Genomic DNA, 21,079 nt, shown 5'->3' on the forward strand with positions numbered 1-21,079 from the left:
ATATGGTGAAACCCCGTCTCTACTAAAAATAAAAAAATTAGCCAGGCCTGGTGGCGCATGCCTATAATCCCAGCTGCTTGGGAGGCTGAGGCTCGAGAATCACTTGAACCAGGGAGGCAGAGGTTACAGTGAGCTGAGATCATGCCACTGCACTCCAGCGTGGGTGATTGGGTGAGACTCTCAAAAAAAAAAATTTTTTTTTTGTTTCTTATCAATTAAGTGGCCTCCTTGTTTTATTCTCCCATCTCCTAAAACTTTCAGAATTTTCTCTGTTTTTTATCTTTAATTAGTGCATGTTAAGTGTCTTTTATTTTCTCTTTTTAAAGCTTTGTTTTCTTTTTTCTATTATTTTATTTTCCAGCACATCCAAAACACAGAAATTGTGTTTGTTCTCATTTGTCTTACTTGACAACTCTGTTCTTTTGGTCAGAGGTATTTTATATGCTTCTTGGCATTTATTCTGCTTGGTGTTCGCTGACCTTCCTGAATGTGTGGTTTGGTGTCTGACATTAAATTGGGGATATTCTCAGTCATTATTGCTTCAAATTTTTCTTCTATTCCTTTCTGTCTTCTGGTATTCCCATTGTGTGTTTATTACACCTTTTGTAGTTTTCCGCAGTTCTCGGATAGTCTGTTTTGTTCTTTTTTTTCATCTTTTTTGTCTTTGCTTTTCAGTTTTGGAAGTTTTTACTGACAGATCCTCAAGTTCAGAGATTCTTTACTCAGCCATGTCCAGTCTACAAATAAGCCCATCATCAAAGGCAACCTTTATATTGGTTACAGTGTTTTTTATCTCCAGCATTTCTTTTTGATTCATTTTCAGAGTTTTCATCTCTTTAATTGCCCATCTGTTCTTGCATATTGTGTATTTTGTCCATTAAGCCCTTAACATATTAAACATATTATAGGCATATCTTGTTTTATTCACATTGTTGTATTGCACTTCACAGATACTGCATTTTGTACAAATGGAAGGTTTGTGACAATCTTATGTCGAGCAAGTCTGTTGGCACCATTTTTCTAGTAGTGTGTGCTTACTTTCTGTCTCTGTGTCTCACGTTTTGCTAGTTTTTGCATTACTTCCAACTTTTTCATTATTATTGTATCTTTTATGGTGGTCTGTGATCAGTGATCTTTGATGTTAGTATCGCAATTGTTTTGGAGCACCATGAACCACACCCATATGAGACAATGAACTTAATTGGTAAATGTGTGTTTTCTGACTGTTGCACTAACCAGCTGTTCCTCATGTTTCTCCCTCTCCTTGGGGCTCCCTGTTCCCTGAGACAACAATATTGGAATTAGGTCAGTTAACCCTACAATGGCTTTTAAGTGTTCAAGTAAAAGGAAGAGTTATACTTCTCTCACTTTAAATAAAAAACTAGAAATGATTAAGTTTAGTGAGGAAAGCATTTCAAAAGCAGAGACAGGCTGAAAGCAAGGCCTCTTGTGCCAAACAATTAGCCAAGGTGTGAATGCAAAGGAAAAGTTCTTGAAGGTCATTAAAGGTGCTACTCCAGTGAGTGCACAACTGATAAAAAATCGAAGTAGCCTTATTGCTGATATGGAGAAAGTTTGAGTGGTCTGGATAGAAGATCAAACCAGCCACAGTATTCCCTTAAGCCAAAGCCTAATCCAGAGTAAGGCCTTAACTCTTGAATTCTGTAAAGGCTTGGAGAAGGGAGGAAGCTACAGAAGAAAAGTTGGAAGCTATCAGAGGGTGGTTCATGAGGTTTAGGAAAGAAGGCAGCTCTATAACACAAAAGAGTGCAAGTTAAAGCAGCATTTGCTAATGTAGAAGCAGCAACACGTTATCTAGAAGACCTAGCTAAGATCATTGATGGAAGTGGCTACGCTAAGCAAGATGTTCACTGTAGATGAAACAGCCTTCTATTTGAAGAAGATGCCACCTAGGACTTTCATAGTTAGAGAGAAGTCAGTGCCTAGCTTCAGAGCTTCAAAGGACAAGCCAACTGTCTTGTTAGGGATTAATGCAACTGGTGACTTTCAGTTGGAGCCAGTGATCATTTACTCTTCCAAAAATCTTAGGGCCGTTATAAATTATCCTGAATCTACCCTGGCTGTGCTCTATAAATATAGCAGCAAAGCTTGGATGACAGCGTATCTGTTTACAGCATGGTTTACTGAATATTCTAAGCCCACTATTGAAAGCTACTACTCAGAGAAAAAGATTATTTTCTTTTTTGAGACGGAGTCTCGCTCTGTCACCCAGGCTGGAGTGCAGTGGTGCAATCTCGGCTCACTGCAAGCTCCACCTCCTGGGTTCATGCCATTCTCCTGCCTCAGCCTCCTGAGTAGCTGGGACTACAGGCATCCGCCACCATGCCCAGCTTATTTTTTGTATTTTTTTTAGTAGAGACGGGATTTCACCGTGTTAGCCAGGAGGGCCTCGATCTCCTGACCTCGTGGTCCGCCCGCCTCGGCCTCCCAAAGTGCTGGGATTACAGGCGTGAGCCACCGCGCCCGGCCTGAAAAAGATTATTTTCAAACAATTACTGCTCATTGACAATGTGCCTGGTCACCCAAGAGTTCTGATTGAGAGGTTTAAGATTAGTATTATTTTCATGCCTGCTAAAACAACATCTGTTCTGTAACCCATGGATCAAGGAGTAATTTTGACTTTCAAGTCTTACCATTTAAGACTCTTTTTAAGGCTATTGCTATCATAGATAGTGATTCCTCTGATGGATCTGGGCAAAGACATTGAAAACCTTCTGGAAAGGAGTCACCATTCTAGATGCCATTAAGAACATTTGTGATTCATGGGAGGAATCAAAATTTCAACATTTACAGGAGTTTGGAAGAAGTTGATTCCAAGCCTCATGGATGACTTTTGAGGGGTTCAAGACTTCAGTGGAAGAAGTCACTGTGGATGTGGAAAGAGCAAGAGAACTAGAATTAGAGGTGGAGCCTGAAGATGTGACCGATAAATGTCATGATAAAACTTGAATGGATAAGTGTTGTTTCTTATGGATGAGCAAAGAAAGTGGTTTTTTGAGATGCTATCTACTCCTGCTAAAGATGCTATGAACATTGTTGAAATCTCACAACAAAAGATTTAGAATATTGCATAAACTTAGTTGATAAGTTAGTGGCACAGTTTGACTCAGATTTTGAAAGAAGTTATGTTGTGGGTGAAATGCTGTCAAACAGCATCACATGGCCAGGCACAGTGGCTCACACCTGTAATCCCAGCACTTTGGGAGGCCGAGGCGGGCGGATCACGTGAGGTCAGGAGTTTGAGACCAGCCTGGCCAACATAGTGAAACACCGCCTTTACTGAAAATACAAAAATTGCCAGGCGTGGTGGTGTACACCTGTAGTCCCAGCTACTTGGGAGGCTGAGGCAGGAGAATCGCTTGAACCTCGGAGGTGGAGGTTTCGGTTAGCTGAGATCATACCCCTGCACTCTAGCCTAGGCAACAGGGCAAGACTCTGTCTCAAAAAAACCAATATCTTTTGTGAAAGGAAGAGCAGGTCAATGTGGCATGCTTCACTGTTGTCTTATTTTAAGAAATTACCCCAGCCATCCCAACCTTCAGCAGCCACCACCACCCTGATCAGTTGGCAACCATCAGTATTGAGGCAAGAGCCTCTACCAATAAAATGATTGACTCACTGAAGGCTCAGATGATCATTGGCATTTTTTAACAATAAAGTGTTTAAAATTAAGTCACACATTTTTTTCTTAGACATAATGCTGTTATTGCACACAACAACAATATAGTGTCAACTTTTTTTTTTTTTTAATTTGAGACAGAGTCTCACTCTGTCACCCAGGCTGGAGTGCAGTGGTGCGATCTTGGCTCACTGCAGCCTCCGCCTCCTGGGTTCAAGCGATTCTTCTGCCTCAGCCTCCCGAGTAGCTGGGACTAAAGGTGCGCGCCACCACGCCCAGCTAATTTTTGTATTTTTAGTAGAGATGGGATTTCACCATATTGGCCAGGCTGGTCTTGAACTCCTGACCTTGTGATCCACCCGCCTCGGCCTCCCAAAGTGCTGGAATTACAGGTGTGAGCCACTACGCCTGACCACTTTTTTTTTTTTTTTTTTTTTTGAGACAGTGTCTCGCTGTCACCCAGGCTGGAGTGTAGTGGCACAATCATGGCTCACTGTAGCTGTCAGTTGACTTCCTGGGCTCATGCAGTCCTCCCACTTCAGCCTCCCAATGTGCTGGTATTACAGGCATGAGCCACCACACCCAGCCTTAAACATAATTTTTATATGCACTGGGACACCAAAAACTTGTGCAGCTTGCTTTATTATGACATTCACTTTATTGCAGTGGTCTGGCACTGATCCTGCAATGTCTCTGAGGTGTGCCTATATTTTAAATTCCCAGTCCAGTAGTTGTAACATCTTTGCCATATCTCAGTCTGGTTCTGATGTTTGTTCTGTGTCTTCAAGCTGTGTTTTTTTGCCTTTATACCTTGTAATTTTTTGTTGAAAGCCAAAGATGATGTTCTGGGTAAGAGGAGCCGTGATAAGTAGGCTGTTGGAAATGGGGGAGGTGTGGGCAGGGAAAGCCCTCTATAGCTCTGTGAGTAGTTCTCAGTCTTTTTTGAGCCTGTGCTCCGGGCTGTGTACTAAAAGTGCTTCTCAGTTTTCTCTCCGGTCAGCTGGGACAGGATGGCTAGAGGGTGTGAAGTTAGGTATTTCTCTTCCCCCAGGTGAGTTAGGCTCTGATTAAATCCCAATTGGTTAGGCTCTGATAAAAATAACTTCTCCTGAGGGCAGGTGTTACTAAGAACACAATGCTGTGTTTTATTTTAAGATGGTTCCTTTTCCCCTCCTCCATCTGGAATCAAGAGGGGAGTTTTCTTTGATATTCACTGTGAGAACCTGGTCCAACTTCTGGAGGTGAACCTTGTGGAGTGGAGTTTTTATCCTTAGACTTGTCCGCATTGAGCCTTCAGCAATTTTCAGTTCTTCAGGGCTTTCCTGCCTTGATGCTGGTTCCCACAGAGGCTCTGCTCCCGTGTGCTGTGATTCTCTTTCTCTCCAAATTTGAGGGCAGTGGTTTGCCTTGTTATCTCATGTCTTTTACGGATCTACAAGAGTTCTTGATTTTTCACTTTGTTCAGTGGTTTGCTTGTTAGACTGGAGGAATGACTTCTAAGCTTCTTGCCTGCCAGATTGGAAACCAGAAGTCCTTGGATATGCTGCTGTGATCTAGGAAATTCCCCATTATTGCTTCTTTAAATATGTTCCTCCTTTATCTTTTCCTCTTCTGCACTCTGAATATGGATGTTAACACCATTACTTCTTTTTTTTTTTTGTCTTTTCTTTTGCTTTTTAAACAAAATCCTTAACCAGTCCCTGACATCATTTGTTGAGTGCTTTATTTCAGTGATCATGTGTTTAATATCTGATAATGAATAAGAGATGCTTCATAACTACTCATTCCTGCTTCCAGGCTCCTCCATTACGTTGGAGGCTATTTCTTATGCTTTTTCTTCCTTAACAGCTTTATTAACATACAGTTCATATACCTTACAATTCACCTATTTAAAGTGTACAGTTGACGGGTTCCTAATATATTCACAAAGTTGAACCATAATCAATTTTAGAACATTTTGTTAACCCAGAAAGAATCCTTGAACCGTTTAGCTGTTACTACCCAAAACTCCCTATTCCTACTGCCCATGAATTGACTTTCTGCCTCTGTAGATTTATGTACTCTGGACATTTCATATAAATGGAGTCATATAATATGTGGCCTTTGGTGAACACTTTCTTTCACTTAGCATAATGTTTTCAAGATTCATCCATATTGTAACATATATTAGTATTCCTAAATATGGCTTAATATTCCATTGTATGGATAGAACACATTTGGTTTATCCATTCATCAGTTGATGGACTTTTGGGTTGTTTCTACCTTTTGACTATGAACATAAATACTGCTTTGAACATATGTATACAAGTTTTTGTGTGGACACACGTTTTTGTTTCTCTGAGTGTAGATCTAGGAGTGGAATTGCTGGGTCAAATGTAACTGTATGTTTAACTTTTTGAAGAATTGCTAGTCTGTCTTCCAAAGTGGCTGTGCCGTTTTACATTCCCACCAAGCAGGGTATGAAGATTCTGATTTCTCCACACATCCTTGCCATATTGTTGTTGTCTGTCTTTTTTATTATAGCCATCCTACTGAGTATGAAGTGTAGTATCTCATTGCAGTTTTGATTTGCATTTCTTTGATGACTATTATACTTTAAAATTCTTGTCTGTTTGGTAAATTAAGTGTGCCTTTTCCTGTAATAGCTTGTTTAGTTTGTTATCCTTTTGTTTTCTTGCTTTTTTTTTTTTTTTTTTTTTTTGAGGTGGATTTTTACTGTTATCGCCCAGGCTGGAGTATAGTGATGCGATCTCGGCTCACTGCAACCTCTGCCTCCTGGGTTCAAGCAGTTCTCCTGCCTCAGCCACCGAAGTAGCTGGGATTACAGGTGCCCGCCACCACACCCAGCTAATTTTTGTATTTTTATTAGAGATGTGGGTTTCATCATGTTGGCCAGGCTGGTCTCGAACTCCTGACCTCAGGTGATCCACCCACCTCGGCCTCCCAGAGTGTTGGGATTACAGGCATGAGCCACCGCGCCCGGCAATTTTCTTGCACTTTTTATTTACGGGTCTTGATTTTTTTTTTCCCCGTGAGCTCATACCCCCTTAGTGTTTTCAGCTACCTTTGCTGGCAGTTTACACCTAGGGAAGAGAGCAAAAGCCTGGTTCCTAGCTTTTGACCCTGTCAGCAAGTTTAGCAAAATGGGAGGTTCTGGGCAAAACCATTTCTCATCCTCTCTTTTTCCCACAATCAGCCACCCTCTTCTCTCAGGGAACCTCCCAGGACCTCTCGCCCAGGTGCTGCTTTTGATCTCCCTCTGGTGTTGCTTCCTAGGACTGTGGGATGCTCAGGGGCTGCCCAGAGTGGTGTCCACCCTCACCCAGGAAGGCTCTAGTGCCGCTCTGGCGTTCCCTTCCAGCCAATACGTGGCTGGCAAAGTTGATTGGCAGCGATCTACCTCTCCCAGAGAAGTGCTCGGGGGAGGAGATGGCTTAACCAAGCAGCCCCTGACCCATCTGCGGGGCAGAGCCTTTTTCTGCCCTCTCTACTCTGCTGCCTCACTCGTACCCAGCCACCTGTCGCCTCCCCGGGCTTTCTCCCAGCCTTGTGTTTTGCCTTCCCTCTCATGTCTGTAGCATCTCTCAGTTGGGCTTGGAAAGGGACCAAGCAGCCCCCCTAGCTCTCCATTTTGTTTAGAATTAGAAGTATAAAGAAACTCATTTAACATTTTTTCTCACTTATTTGACCTTGGGATGCTTTTTTTCCCACACTTTACCATTCAGCAAATGCAAGTCAAGTACATAACATACACCGAGAGCCGAAACATGGCTCAAACCTGTAATCCCAGCACTTTGGGAGGCCAAGGCAGGCAGATCACTTGAGCTCAGGAGTTTGAGACCAGCCTGGGCAACATGAGGAAACCTCGTCTCTACCAAAAAAAATACAAAAATTAGCCAGGTGTGGTGACATGTGCTACTCAGGAGGCTGAGGTGAGAGGATCACTTGAGCTAGGAGGTCAAGGCTGTAGTGAGCCATGATCATGCCACTGCACTCCAGCGTGGGCAACTGAGTGAGACTGTCTCAAAAAAAAAAAAAAAAAAGCCAGGTATGGTGGCTCACCCCTGTAATCCCCACACTTTGGGAGGCTGAGGTGGGCAGATCATGATGTCAGGAGTTCAAGACCAGCCTGGCCAACATAATGAAACCCCGTCTCTAATAAAAATACAAAAATTAGCCAGGCATGGTGGCGCGTGCCTTTAGTCCCACTACTCAGGAGGCTGAGGCAGGAGAATCGCTTGAATCTGGGAGGTGGAGGTTGCAGTGAGCTGAGATGACACCTCTGCATTCCAGCTTGGGCAACAGAGTGAGACTTCGTCTCAAAAAAAAAAAAAAAAAAAAGTGCCAAGCGCTATTCTAGCAGGGAATCTGCTGTGAACTAAGACAGAGTAGGTCCCTGTCCTTAGGCAGGGGGCATCCTTGAGCAGGGACATTAACTAGCTCACCAGGCAAATAAGATTACATCATGCAGAGTGAACGTGGGGACAGTGATGTTACATCATGCAGAGTGAACTTGGGGAGGAGTAGCGGGCAGGAGCACTGCTCTATGGGGGTTCAGGACGGCCTCTCTGAGGAGGCAGCACTTGAACTAAGTCCACAAGGAGGAGCCAGGGTGATGAAGGGTCAGGGTGGAAGGCCCAGGCGCAGGCCTTGAGGCAGGAGTTGGGTTGGTGTATGTGGCTGGAACCTAGTGATGGCAGAGGGAACGGGTTGGTGGCTAATGAGGCTACTGGGGTGACAGGGGCCAGATCCTGCAGGATCCTACAGGTCATAAGTAAGGAGTTTGAACTGCATTCTGAACATATGGTAGGAAGCCATGTCAGAGTTTTGATCAAGGGAAGTGAATTTATGTTTTTAGAAGACTCTGGCTTCTGTGTCGAGAGTGGATAGTATGGGTGTAAGAGTGGGAGCAGAGAGACCAATGGGAGGCAGTGGATCCAGGCAGCATTGGGAGTGGTTTACACTAGAGTGGGAAGAAGTTAGGGAGCTGTATAATTTTGATGGAGCTTCCCAGAACTTACCTTGAGACATGAACCAGATAATGAGAGTATTCTGTGCAGTAAGTAGTTCAGTGCCTGGTGTTACAGTTATCTGTTGCTGCATTATAAACCACTCCAAAACTTAGTGGCTTTTGATCCCTGTATCTTTTTTCTGATTCTGTGGATTGACTGGGCACTGTTGGGTGGTTCTTTACTTAGTGGGCTGAAGGCTGGGGTCACTCATGTGCTGCATTAACCTGAGAGCTAGTTTGGAATTGGAATGACCAGGAGAGCCTCTCTTCCTCCAGAGTGCATCTCCCTGTGGCCTCTAGTTATTAACTGGTCTAGCTGGACTCCAAGAGGAAGAAAGTGGAAGCAAGCCACCAGCTGTCTTAAGACCTAGACTCAAAAGTCCCAGAAAGTTATTTCTGCTACTTTCTGATTGGTCAGAGCTATTCACAAGGTCCACCCAGCTTCAGGGGGTGGGGAAATTTATCCTGCCTTTTGATACAAAGAGCCGCTTAGTAGGGATGGAGGAATTGTTAGTGGCTGTGTTTAGAAATTACATACCACACTTTTCAGTTTTACCTTGAAACTGACTTTAAGCCTTGGAAGAATTCAAAGTTGGCCTTTGAAAATTTTGGTGTCCAGTTTGGGAAGGTATGAAAGCAAATTATAATGGAAGGAATCTTGCTCTTTCCTTTTAACAAAGTTATTTTCTAGGTTAAGAGCAAACTGATTCTACAAAAACAAGTTTTTAAACATCATCCAACCCTTCGCAAACAACTTTATAAATGTGCCTTTTAATCTTCCATCTGATTTCTTTGCTATAAAGCCCTAATTGTACATGTTCTGTTAGTACATGACTGAGAGCCCTGGAGCGGCAGTCATTGAAGAACAACATATTTCCAGTCCAGCTCTTGGGGTTTGAAATGAAACACATAAAATCTACCAAGTCTGTTAGGATACCTTCCTAGGGAACAGAGGCCTCTTCCTCATTGAACCCCTGATAAGACCTCTCTGCTACTGAGATTTATTTTAGGGAGGCTGAGGCAGGAGAATCACTTGAACCTGGGAGGCAGAGGTTGTAGTGAGCCAAGATCGCACCACTGCACTCCAGCCTGGACAACAGAGCAAGACTCTATCTCAAAAAAAAAAAAACAAAAAAGTGACTTGGGTGCTATTGAAAGCATTCCATTTTTTTTTTTTTTTTTTCTTTTTTAGTGATCATTCTTGGGTGTTTCTCGCAGAGGGGGATTTGGCAGGGTCACAGGACAATAGTGGAGGGAAGGTCAGCAGATAAACAAGTGAACAAAGTTCTCTGGTTTTCCTAGGCAGAGGACCCTGCGGCCTTCCGCAGTGTTTGTGTCCCTGGGTACTTGAGATTAAGGAGTGGTGATGACTCTTAACGAACATGCTGCCTTCAAGCATCTGTTTAACAAAGCACATCTTGCACCGCCCTTAATCCATTCAACCCTGAGTGGATACAGCACATGTTTCAGAGAGCACAGGGTTGGGGGTAAGGTCACAGATCAACAGGATCCCAAGGCAGAAGAATTTTTCTTAGTACAGAACAAAATGAAAAGTCTCCCGTGTCTACCTCTTTCTACACAGACACAGCAACCATCCGATTTCTCAATCTTTTCCCCACCTTTCCCCCCTTTCTATTCCACAAAACCGCCATTGTCTTCATGGCCCGTTCTCAATGAGCTGTTGAGTACACCTCCCAGATGGGGTGGTGGCCGGGCAGAGGAGCTCCTCACTTCCCAGTAGGGGCGGCCGGGCAGAAGCGCCCCTCACCTCCCGGACGGGGCGGCTGGCCGGGCGGGGGGCTGACCCCCCCCACCTCCCTCCCAGACGGGGCGGCTGGCCGGGCGGGGGGCTGACCCCCCCACCTCCCTCCCGGACAGGGCGGCTGGCCAGGCAGAGGGGCTCCTCACTTCCCAGTAGGGGCGGCTGGGCAGAGGCGCCCCTCACTTCCCCGACGGGGCGGCTGGCCTGGCGGGGGGCTGACCCCCCCACCTCCCTCCCGGAGGGGGCGGCTGGCCGGGCTGAGGGGCTCCTCACTTCCCGGTAGGGGCGGCCGGGCAGAGGCGCCCCTCACCTCCCGGACAGGGCGGCTGGCCGGGCGGGGGGCTGATCCCCCCACCTCCCTCCCGGACGGGGCGGCTGGCCGGGTGGGGGGCTGACCCCCCCACCTCGAAAGCATTCCATTTTAAAAGGGAAACAGAACATAAAAGTTCAGAAAAGTTGCAGCCTGACAATGCAGTAGAAAAGAAAAACCTATTTTTTAAGGAGAAAGTCAAGCTGGCTGCAGAAATTTACATAAGTAACAAGGAGCCGAATGTTAATCCCCAAGACAATCTCCACGGCATTCCACGGGAATCCACGGGAGTGGTATTCTACATCACTCCCATTTTTGTCAAATTTGTTCACTGGAAAAGAGATTGTATTAGTTTGTTTTCATGCTGCTGATAAAGACATACCTGAGATTGGGAAGAAAAAGAGGTTTAATTGGACTTAGAGTCCCACCTGGCTAGGGAGACCTCAGAATCATGGTGGGAGGCAAAAGCCACTCTTACATGGTGGTGGCAAGAGAAAAATGAGAAAGATGCAAAAGTGGAAACCCCTGATAAAACCATCGGATCTCGTGAGACTTATTCACTACCATGAGAACAGTATGGTGGAAACCGCCCCCATGATTCAAATTATCTCCCACTGGGTCTCTCCCACACCATGTGGGAATTATGGGAATACAATTCAAGATGAGATTTGAGTGGAGACACAGAGCCAAACCATATCATTCCACCCCTGGCCTCTCCAAATCTCATGCCCTCACACTAAAAAACCAATCATGCCTTCCCAACAGTCCCCCAAAGTCTTAACTCATTTCAGCATTAACCCAAAAGTCCATAGTCGCAAGTCTCATCTGAGACAAGGCAAGTCCCTTCCATCTGTGAGCCTGTAAAATCAAAAGCAAGCTAGTTACTTCCTAGATACAATGAGGGTACAGGTATTGGGTAAATACAGCAGTTCTACATGGGAGAAATAGGCCAAAACAAAGGGGTTACAGGGCCCATGCAAGCTTGAATTCCAGCAGGGCAAATTCTAAATGATCTAAAATGATCTCCTTTGACTCCTTATCTTACATCCAGGTCACACTGATGCAAAAGGTAGGTTCCCAAAGTCTTAGGCAGCTCCACCCCTGTGGCTTTGCAGGGTATAGCCCCCCTCCTGGCTGCTTTCATGGGCTGGCATTGAGTGTCCAACTTTTCCAGTTGCACAGTGCAAGCTATCAGTGGATCTGCCATTCTGGGGTCTGGAGGACGGTGGCCCTCTTCTCACAGCTAGGCACTGCCCCAGTAGGGACTCTGTGTGGGGGCTCTGACCCCACATTTCCCCTCTGCACTGCCCTAGCAGAGATTATCCATGAGGGCCCTGCCCTGACAGCAAACTTTTGCCTGGGCATCCAGGTGTTTCCATACATCTTCTGAAATCTAGGTGGAGGTTCCCAAACCTCAATTCTGGACTTCTGTGCACCCTCAGGCTCAACACAAAGTGGAAGCTGCCAAGGTTTGGGGCTTGCACCCTGTGAAACCATGGGCCGAGCTGTACCTTGGCCCCTTTTAGCAATGACTGGAGCGGCTGGGGCACAGGGTGGCAAGTCCCCAGGCTGCCTTCTAGGCTTCCAGGTCTGTGATGGGAGGGGCTGCCATGAATACCTATGGCATGCCGTGGAGATTGTCTTGGGGATTAACATTCGGCTCCTTGTTACTTATGTAAATTTCTGCAGCCAGCTTGACTTTCTCCTCAAAAAATAGGTTTTTCTTTTCTACTGCATTGTCAGGCTGCAACTTTTCTGAACTTTTATGTCCTGTTTCCCTTTTAAAATGGAATGCTTTTAATAGCACCCAAGTCACTTTTGTTTTTTGTTTTTTGTGTTTTTTTTTGAGATAGAGTCTTGCTCTGTTGTCCAGGCTGTAGTGCAGTGGTGCGATCTTGGCTCACTACAACCTCTACCTCCTAGGTTCAAGTGATTCTCCTGCCTCAGCCTCCCAAGTAGCTGGGATTACAGGTGTGTGCCACTATGCCTGGCTAATTTTTGCATTTTTAGTAGAGACAGGGTTTCACCATGTTGGCCAGGCTGGTCTTGAACTCCTAACCTCAGGTGATCTGCCCACCTCCGTCTCCCATAGTGCTAGGATTACAGGCATGAGCCACCATGCCTGGCCTTCAAGTCACCTCTTGAATGCTCTGCTGCTTAGAAATTTCTTCCACCAGATACCCTAAATCATCTCAAATTCAGAGTTCCACAGATCTCTAGGGCAGGGCAAAATGCCACCAGTCTCTTTGCTAAAACATAGTAAGAGTCACCTTTGCTCCAATTCCCAACAAATTCCTCATCTCCATCTGAGACCACCTCAGCCTGGACCTTATTGTTCATATCACTATCAGCATTTTTGTCAAAGCCATTCAACAAATCTCTAGGAAGTTCCAAACTTCCCCACATTTTCCTGTCTTCTTATGAGCCCTCCAAACTGTTTCAGCCTCTGCCTAATACCCAGTTCCAAAGTCATTTCCACATTTTCAGATATCTTTTCAGCAACACCCCACTCCTGGTACCAATTTATTATATTAGTCTGTCTTCATGCTACTGATAAAGACATACCCAAGACTGGGAAGAAAAGGAGGTTTAATTGGACTTACAGTTCCACATGGCTGGGTAGGCCTCAGAATCATGGCAGGAGGTGAAAGGCACTTCTTAGTGGGCAGTGGCAAGAAACAAATGAGGAAGATGCAAAAGCAGAAACCCCTGATTAAAAAAAACAAAACATCGGATCTTGTGAGACTTATTCACTACTATGAGAACAGTATGGTGGAAACCGCCCCCATGATTCAAATTATCTCCCACCAGGTCCCTCCCACAACACAAAGGAATTAAGGGAGTACAATTCAAGATGAAGTTTGTCTGGGAACACAGAGCCAAACCATATCAGAGATGTATTTCAAAAATTCTATATACAGTAGTAGTTGGCCCCAGTGGCTCTTTGGATAACAGAGCGATCATATAATATGACTCGTGTGTGTTACCTACTTGATACTAGTTAGTATTTAGTGAATGGGTTGAAGGCATAATATAGACAAAGTGAAGCCTAGAGAAGCTGCAAATCCAGTGTTCAATCCTGCATCTCACTCCCTCTAATGAGTTAAAAAAAATTTTTAAATGACTTCAAAATTTTAAAATTATTATTTTTCTTTTAAACAGCTGGGGTTTTTTGTGTCTAGTTTTATGCAAAGGTGTCTATAAACTTTGTATTGAAGTTTGAGCTTTCCAAATAAGTAATACAAAAAGACCTACTTTTTGACACATAAAAATATGATACTAATTATATATGGAAATTAACCAATCCTCAGAGTAATTTTGTTTCTTTTTTTTTTTTTTTTTTTTTTTTGAGACGGAGTCTCGCTCTATCGCCCAGGCTGGAGCGCAGTGGTGCAGTCTCGGCTCACTGCAAGCTCCGCCTCCTGGGTTCACGCCATTCTCCTGCCTCAGCCTCCCAAGTAGCTGGGACTACAGGCGCACCTGCCACCACGGCCGGCTAATTTTTGTATTTTTAGTAGAGACAGGGTTTTACCGTGTTAGCCAGGATGATCTCGATCTTGTGACCTTGTGATCCGCCTGCCTCAGCTTCCCAAAGTGTTGGGATTACCGGCATGAGCCTCTGTGCCCAGCCTGAGTAATTATTTCTATATAACCAGTGTTTCTTTCTCATAGACTTCCTTGCCGTCCAGGAAGGGATTTCGACACCAGACCACCAAGTTTTTGTATCGCTTGGTGGGATCAGAAGATATGGCTGTGGACCAGAGTATTGTCAGCCCTTATACCTCTCGGATCTTGAAACCTTATATCAGGTATATGGAGAACTAGAGGTGTGATGTCAGGTGTGTCATGAGGGATAATGATTGTGGTTTCTGTGCCCTGTTCTCCTGTTGGAGAGAATAAAGATCACAAACTGTGAGCAACATTGGCAAGGACTGAGTTCTGTGCTTCACCTCCAGTTTTGTCCTTTGCTTGTTTCAACTCTACTTTTTTGCAGAGAACATGGTCCTTTGAAAGAAACTTAAAAAGCAAAAATAAATTAACTGAAAGATTGCTTTGTGATGATCATAATCATTATTTTATTTATTATTATTATTTTTTTTTTGAGACAGACTCTTGCCCTGTCACCCAGGCTGGGGTGCAGTGGTGCAATCTTGGCTCACTGTAACCTCTGCCTCCGGGGTTCAGGGAATTCTCTTGCCTCAGCCTCCCAAGTAGCTGGGATTATAGGCATGCACCACCAAGCCCAGCTAATTTTTGTATTTTTAGCAGAGACAGGGTTTCACCGTGTTGGCCAAGCTGGTCTTGAACTCCTGACCTCAAGTGATCTGCCCAGCTTGGCCTCCCAAAGTGCTGGGATTACAGGCATGAGCCACTGGGGCCGGCCCTCATTATGTTATTTTAAATACTAAAGTTGTATATTTTTAGTAGTCTGAAATGAAAAAATGTGAAAGCCATCTCAGTTGAGCCTCCATCTGGACTGGATGTATATGAAGCAGTTTCCAATAATGAATGTCATTGTCCAGGCAATGAAATGGAAGCTGAGCTTGCTAGAGAGGACCCAGCAGTGTCTGGCACTGTAAATGAGAGCACATTATTGCACTCATTGCACTACAATTGCCCTGCAGCTCCATGATCACCCTGATCCTCCATGCCAGCACCACATTCCTGGGCAGGCACAGTGAGAAGCAGTTTGTGAGCCTGCTCCAAGCTCACTGTGTCTCTGGTGTTCCCCAAATGCCCCACAAAGTTGAGTGTTCCCTCTTCTGGCCTCCAAGGCACTGGAGATGCATCCTCATGTCTGACTCCTTGGGGTGAATCTGATGCTGTATCTGTTTCCTCACTGTTCATGAAGGCACCTAGCACAGTCCCTGGTGGGTACAGAGGGCTTTGGCCTGATGAATGTTCAGAGTGGATTTTAGATTTCATACATAAAAGTATAGCTGTAATCAAGCCAGCTTCGTGTAAAACAGTGCAGGTTACTTTAAAGTTTCAAGCAGATCAAAGAGTTTATATGAGTCAAAAAGCTAGGAATAATACCAGGTATTTTTCTTGACTTGAATTTGTTTATCTTCTGTGGTACCGGAGGCGTGATTATGAAACAAAGCCACCCAAACTGCAGCTCCTGTCACAGATTCGTTCCCACCTGCACAGGAGCGACCCTCACTGGACGCCGGAGCCCGACGCACCTCTCGATTACTGTTACGTGCGGCCAAATCACATCCCAACGATCAACTCCATGTGTCAGGAGTTTTTTTGGCCTGGTATGTTCCCCCTCCCAAACCAGGCAGGTCATTTTTCTGTACGGTCCATTCTAGCAATTTTTAAAATTAGTTTATGTGATATCCTTAAGATTTTTATTTATGATTTCGTTTAGTTTGTCTCTGCTAACATGGAAATATTAAAATACAAATACCTCTTGCTTTCCTAAAATCTAGAAGAAGCCAGCAATAAACAGTGTTTTTGTTTGTTTCTCTTCCCTGTTTGTCTCTGTTTCCAGAGTAAAAGATTCATCCTGTTTTGCTTCTGCATATGTTTAGATACCAGGTAATGTCTATCAAAGATACACAGACTGGTAGCTTGGGCGTGTTTGGACACTTTTGTTTTTGGCTTAATAATTCTTTATGTTTTGTTTATTTAGCTGTTCCTTAGAGAGTATTAGTACAGCCAGAAGGTGTTTTTTAAAAGCCAAATGCCCTGATCACAGACTGTGAGAATAAGGGTAAACCCAATATAATTTGTCATTTTATCAGCCTTAACAAAATTGCCTCTGAAGACCAAAGTCATTAATAAAAGGAACACATTTGCATTGCTAAATATAAACTATTCTTTGTGGATCTGCTTTCCCATGCTGCCTTGAAACCTAAAGGAAATAATACATGTCTTTCAGATGTTAGATACGATTTCATCAAGATAGAGCTGTGTCGTCTTTATTGTCACATAATCACATAACTGTGAATGTGGTGGCAGAGCTGCACTCATTCTTTTGGGAGTCATACTGAGCCAAAAGTAACATTCTGGGAGCATCTCCTGCTTCCTGCCCTTATGTTAGGTGCCTTCCATACATTATGCACAGAAGCATATTTTACTTATTTATTGTGAAAGGTAGAATTTGTACAGAAGAACTTATAAATTATATGTGTGGGGGGTAAAGGATGTGATAGAACACGCTCGGGGGATCTTTACTTAACCCTGTCAGGTCTAGGTATGCTCTTCATCTTACATATTGCAGAAACGGAGTCTCTGAGACATTTTGAAATGTGCCAAGCCACACATGGTAGAGGAGGCTGAGTTCAAAGCCAGCTGTGTCCAATTCTGAACCCGTGCACTGCTACCTACCCTATTCTGCCACTCTTCTTTTAGGAAATACTATGTAATTTCAATATTTTCTAAAATTCACTCTTATTTTTATGATCTGGATGTGTGGTCTCTATGTTACCTCCAGTTTTGGTGTTTGTTTTTTTTTTTTTTTTAGCACGCAGGTGTAGCTATATGTACATGCTGAACAGCTTGGTGTTCCTTAATTCTCAAAGGCATGTGGTTTGAGTCTCCGATGGTTTCTTTTCTTTAGGCATTGACCTGTCTGAGTGTCTGCAGTACCCAGACTTCAGTGTTGTTGTTCTTTATAAAAAAGTCATCATTGCCTTTGGCTTCATGGTTCCTGACGTGAAATACAATGAAGCTTACATTTCATTTCTGTTCGTCCACCCTGAATGGAGAAGAGCAGGGATTGCAACTTTCATGATCTATCATCTGATTCAGGTAAGTTGTCTATGTTTATGATTTATCACCTGTGTCTGGGCTCCCCTGAACAACCTGGAGGAGGAATGAAGCTGAGCTAGCCCTTCCCGGCATGGCCCAATGGAATGGTTTCCTTGTAAACCAAGTGAAGAAAGCCAGTCATCAGCATTCATGAGGTTATCAAAGCACACAGTCAAAAATCTCCGACCCTCTAAAATAAGATTATTATTCAGACTCAGGTTTCATAGAAACCAGTTTGTGAACATGTGTATAAATAAAATGAGAAAATACCAAAAGCAAGAGCTTTAGGGTGGACTATTCATATTAGTAGTAGCTACTGCTCTTAGGATCATCACCTTTGCAACTCAGAGAAGTGAGGGTAGGACTATTATTTTTATTTTTTTAAATATTTGTAAACATTTTAGCACAACTGTATCAATAAGAATATGTATATATTTTTTGAGACAGGGTCTCATTCTGTCACCCAGACTGGAGTTGCACAATCATAGCTCACTGCAGCCTCAACCTCCTGGGCTCGAGTGATTTTCCCGCCTCAGCCTTCTGGGTAGCCAGGACCACAGGTGCACACTGCCATGCCCGGCTGATTTTTTGTAGGGACAGGGTCTCACTGTGTTGCCTGGTCTGTGCTTGAACTCCTTGGTTCAAGCAATCCTTCCACCTCAGCCTCCCGAGTGCTGGGATTATGGGCATGAGCCACTGTGCCTAGCTACATATTTTATTTTTGCTGATAGTTTTTAATTTTACTATCACTGTATAAGGCTGATATGAACCTTCTAAGATTTGATTCTAGTATTGAATTATAATTCATCCTTTAATATATTTGTATCACCTTTGAAGAAAATACACCATATATCACCATCAAAAAACATGCAAGGATTTTTTTCCCCTAGAATTTTTTTTAGTCAACTTTTACTTAGAAACCATTTGGTATGGAGGATTATATGTTTATGCAGGCAAGATTCCTTTTAAAGAGGAGATGAAGATGATAAAAGTTGTTTCTCCAACTTTTAATGAAACTTGCTTAATAATTCCCAAATGTTGGCAGGAACCTTGGAACCATTTTCCTAGAAATTGCTTTCCTTCTCTCCTTAGGCAGTGACTATGTAAATCACTCACTGAGTAATTAATATGTGCTACTTTGGGTGGTGGTTTTCTCTTGAGAGCTTCTCAGTTATTTCTACAACACTCCCTTTCTCTGCCCCATCCCAACCAAGAGTTGATCTCTCAGTATGTGTCTTTTTAACCTAGGAGAGCACTTAGAGGATTTGCTGCCGTATCTGTCACTGGTAAGGGCCTGAAGACAGGGCAGGAATAGTACTCTGTCCTTGTGTGTGTGTATCCTTGGTGCCCAACATGAGGGCTGGTACAGAGTCAGTCCCTGCTGAGTGTTTGCGAGGCCACTGGAGGAGTGGTTCATCTTTGCAGGTGGGCACCTTCCCCTCCAGCCAGACCATACACCTGAGGGCCCAAACATAGGTGGCGCACAGTCGCTGGCACTCAATGATGGCCACGGTGAGATCACGTATATTTATTTGCAATCTAGCAAACACTAATATGACCCCACAAAATTTGCTTTAAAAACTCACAAAGTGCTCTTGTCCCTGGCATACTGGTAAGTGCTCTCTTGTCCTAAAAATGCCTATGGATACACATGGAAGATAAGCAGAGAAAGCAGGTAGCTATCAGATGACTGTCAACAGAGGAGTTCTTAGAGGCCTGAGAGAACCATGGGTTATAAATCTCAAGGACTCTATCAACTTCAGTATTTCAGTGCCTTCTTTATTAAAAAGTAAGTTCTTAAATGATAGGACTTTTGGGACACCTTACTCTGTGTAGCTGATTAAAGAATCTAAGGACTTGCCTTGTGTTGATAGAATGATTGTTACTCTTTTCCCCTAAGATTAGGTCAAAGCTGAATGTAGAAATCTCAGTTCTAAGAAGCTAATTCTGTCAGTTTTAGAGAGACAGAAGGTGGACTTTGGGATTCAGAAGGTCTATACAAGGGCCTCAGGTTTTATAATTACATTCTTAATATTTCATGTTTGTGCATGTAATTTAGCAGGCCTAGTAAAGGAATTTTTACAGGTTTTGGGGAGGTACAAGATAACATCTAGTTTTAAAAAGCAAAACTTATTTTGTTCTGTATTTATTCAAGGTTATCATAGTGTTAGGTATTGAAATGTTTGACATATTTAAAGGTAATTGAGTTGTAAATAATAAAGCTGACAATAACAATATCCCCATTGACCCTTTGCTTCAAAGAAAAATAAAAAACACCCAGAATACTATCAGTTTCCTTGGTCTTGTGAATGTTTTGATCAGCAGCAAAATGTCATTCTGTTTCCAGCTGTTGCTAGGTGTTGCAATGTCTCAGCCTCAGTCTCTGATTTCTCCGGTTTCCATAACTAACTGCCTACACTTAAAAGCGTTTCTTTACCTACTCATTTTCCCTCAGGCCTTTCCATTTTTATCTTGTATTTTTCCACTCTTTTGGCAGACCTGCATGGGCAAGGACGTAACCCTTCACGTCTCAGCAAGCAACCCCGCTATGCTACTGTACCAGAAGTTTGGATTCAAGACTGAAGAATATGTGTTAGATTTCTATGATAAATATTACCCATTGGAGAGTACAGAGTGTAAACACGCATTCTTTCTGAGGCTCCGGCGCTGATGCGAATACAGCTCACAGAGAAACGCATGTGCTATTGGAGAACAGGTCTTTGTGGAGATCTAAAGGCAGTGATTGATTTCACAGGGAGCTCTAATCTTCTCTGTGATTACATGGTCCTTCAAACTCCCAACCAAAGTGAGAAAAGCGGCATGCAGTGAAATGAGCAGTGAGCAGCCCTTTAGCAAAATCGCCCTCCAGTCCTTCCTGGAGATGCCTTCAGCCAGCATCCCAGACTCCACAGTTAAATGAACGATGTCGTGATTCTCCCTCCACCTGACAGTTTGTAAGAGTGAAAGAGCATCTAACCTGATGCTCTTGGAGAGAGATAACCTGTCTGTCATAACTTAAAGGATGAGAAAATGTGGTGTAGCTATTAAAGATTCATGCAGTCCCAAAAGGCACTGTCCTGGGATGATGAGAGATTATGAGGTGATTTCATAAAAGGAATCCAACCCTGTGCCTGGCCATTGATGTGTTGTCATTGAATCCAGGAGGATTTCTAGGGCACTGAAGTTTTGTTGTTTCTTTTGCTGACTTTGGTTACAGTCAGAAAAAATAAACTAGATGTTTGTGTCTACATGTTCTACATGTTCTACCTGTTGTACCTATTAGCATCTTCCTGCAGGGACTTGGGCCCATGGCCTGGGAGGTTGGTTTGGGATTGGGGTTGTTGGGCAGCCTGCCATTCACCTGGCCTATCCTGGCCCTTCTCATGCCCAAGACAGTTGTTTCACAGGAGTGGAAGTGTGGGTGATGCAAGTAGAACCCTCTAGATGTACCCTGTGTGGTCTGCAGGACTGGACTGTTTGCTGTGTTTGTGGATGTTGGCGATAGACTGTCAATCAGGTTGTTTGTGATCCAACAAGAACATTTCCAAAAGTATCTAGGTGTTCTCAAATAAAAAGCTTTCTTTGCACAACCCATGG

The 21,079-nt window shown here is 43.7% G+C and overlaps 1 protein-coding gene across 3 annotated transcripts in view; it reads left to right on the forward strand.

The window, feature by feature from the left end:
* The window catches only part of KAT14 (lysine acetyltransferase 14), a 46,391-nt gene extending 25,661 nt beyond the window's left edge, over nt 1–20,730 (forward strand). For 2 of the 3 annotated variants that reach the window (XM_009436859.2, XM_054674827.1), the window contains exons 7-10: nt 14,396–14,532; nt 15,809–15,984; nt 17,292–17,482; nt 19,980–20,730. In XM_009436859.2, coding sequence (XP_009435134.1) covers nt 14,396–14,532; nt 15,809–15,984; nt 17,292–17,482; nt 19,980–20,153 — 678 coding nt within the window. In that variant the 3' untranslated portion in view covers nt 20,154–20,730. Of the gene's footprint in view, nt 1–14,395; nt 14,533–15,808; nt 15,985–16,220; nt 16,242–17,291; nt 17,483–19,979 lie in introns of those variants that run through there. The other variant, XM_054674828.2, reaches the window with a different exon arrangement.
* The last annotated feature ends 349 nt before the right edge of the window (nt 20,731–21,079 follow it).

Source organism: Pan troglodytes, chromosome 21 (genome assembly GCF_028858775.2).
Source record: "Pan troglodytes isolate AG18354 chromosome 21, NHGRI_mPanTro3-v2.0_pri, whole genome shotgun sequence".
NCBI lineage: Eukaryota > Metazoa > Chordata > Mammalia > Primates > Hominidae > Pan > Pan troglodytes.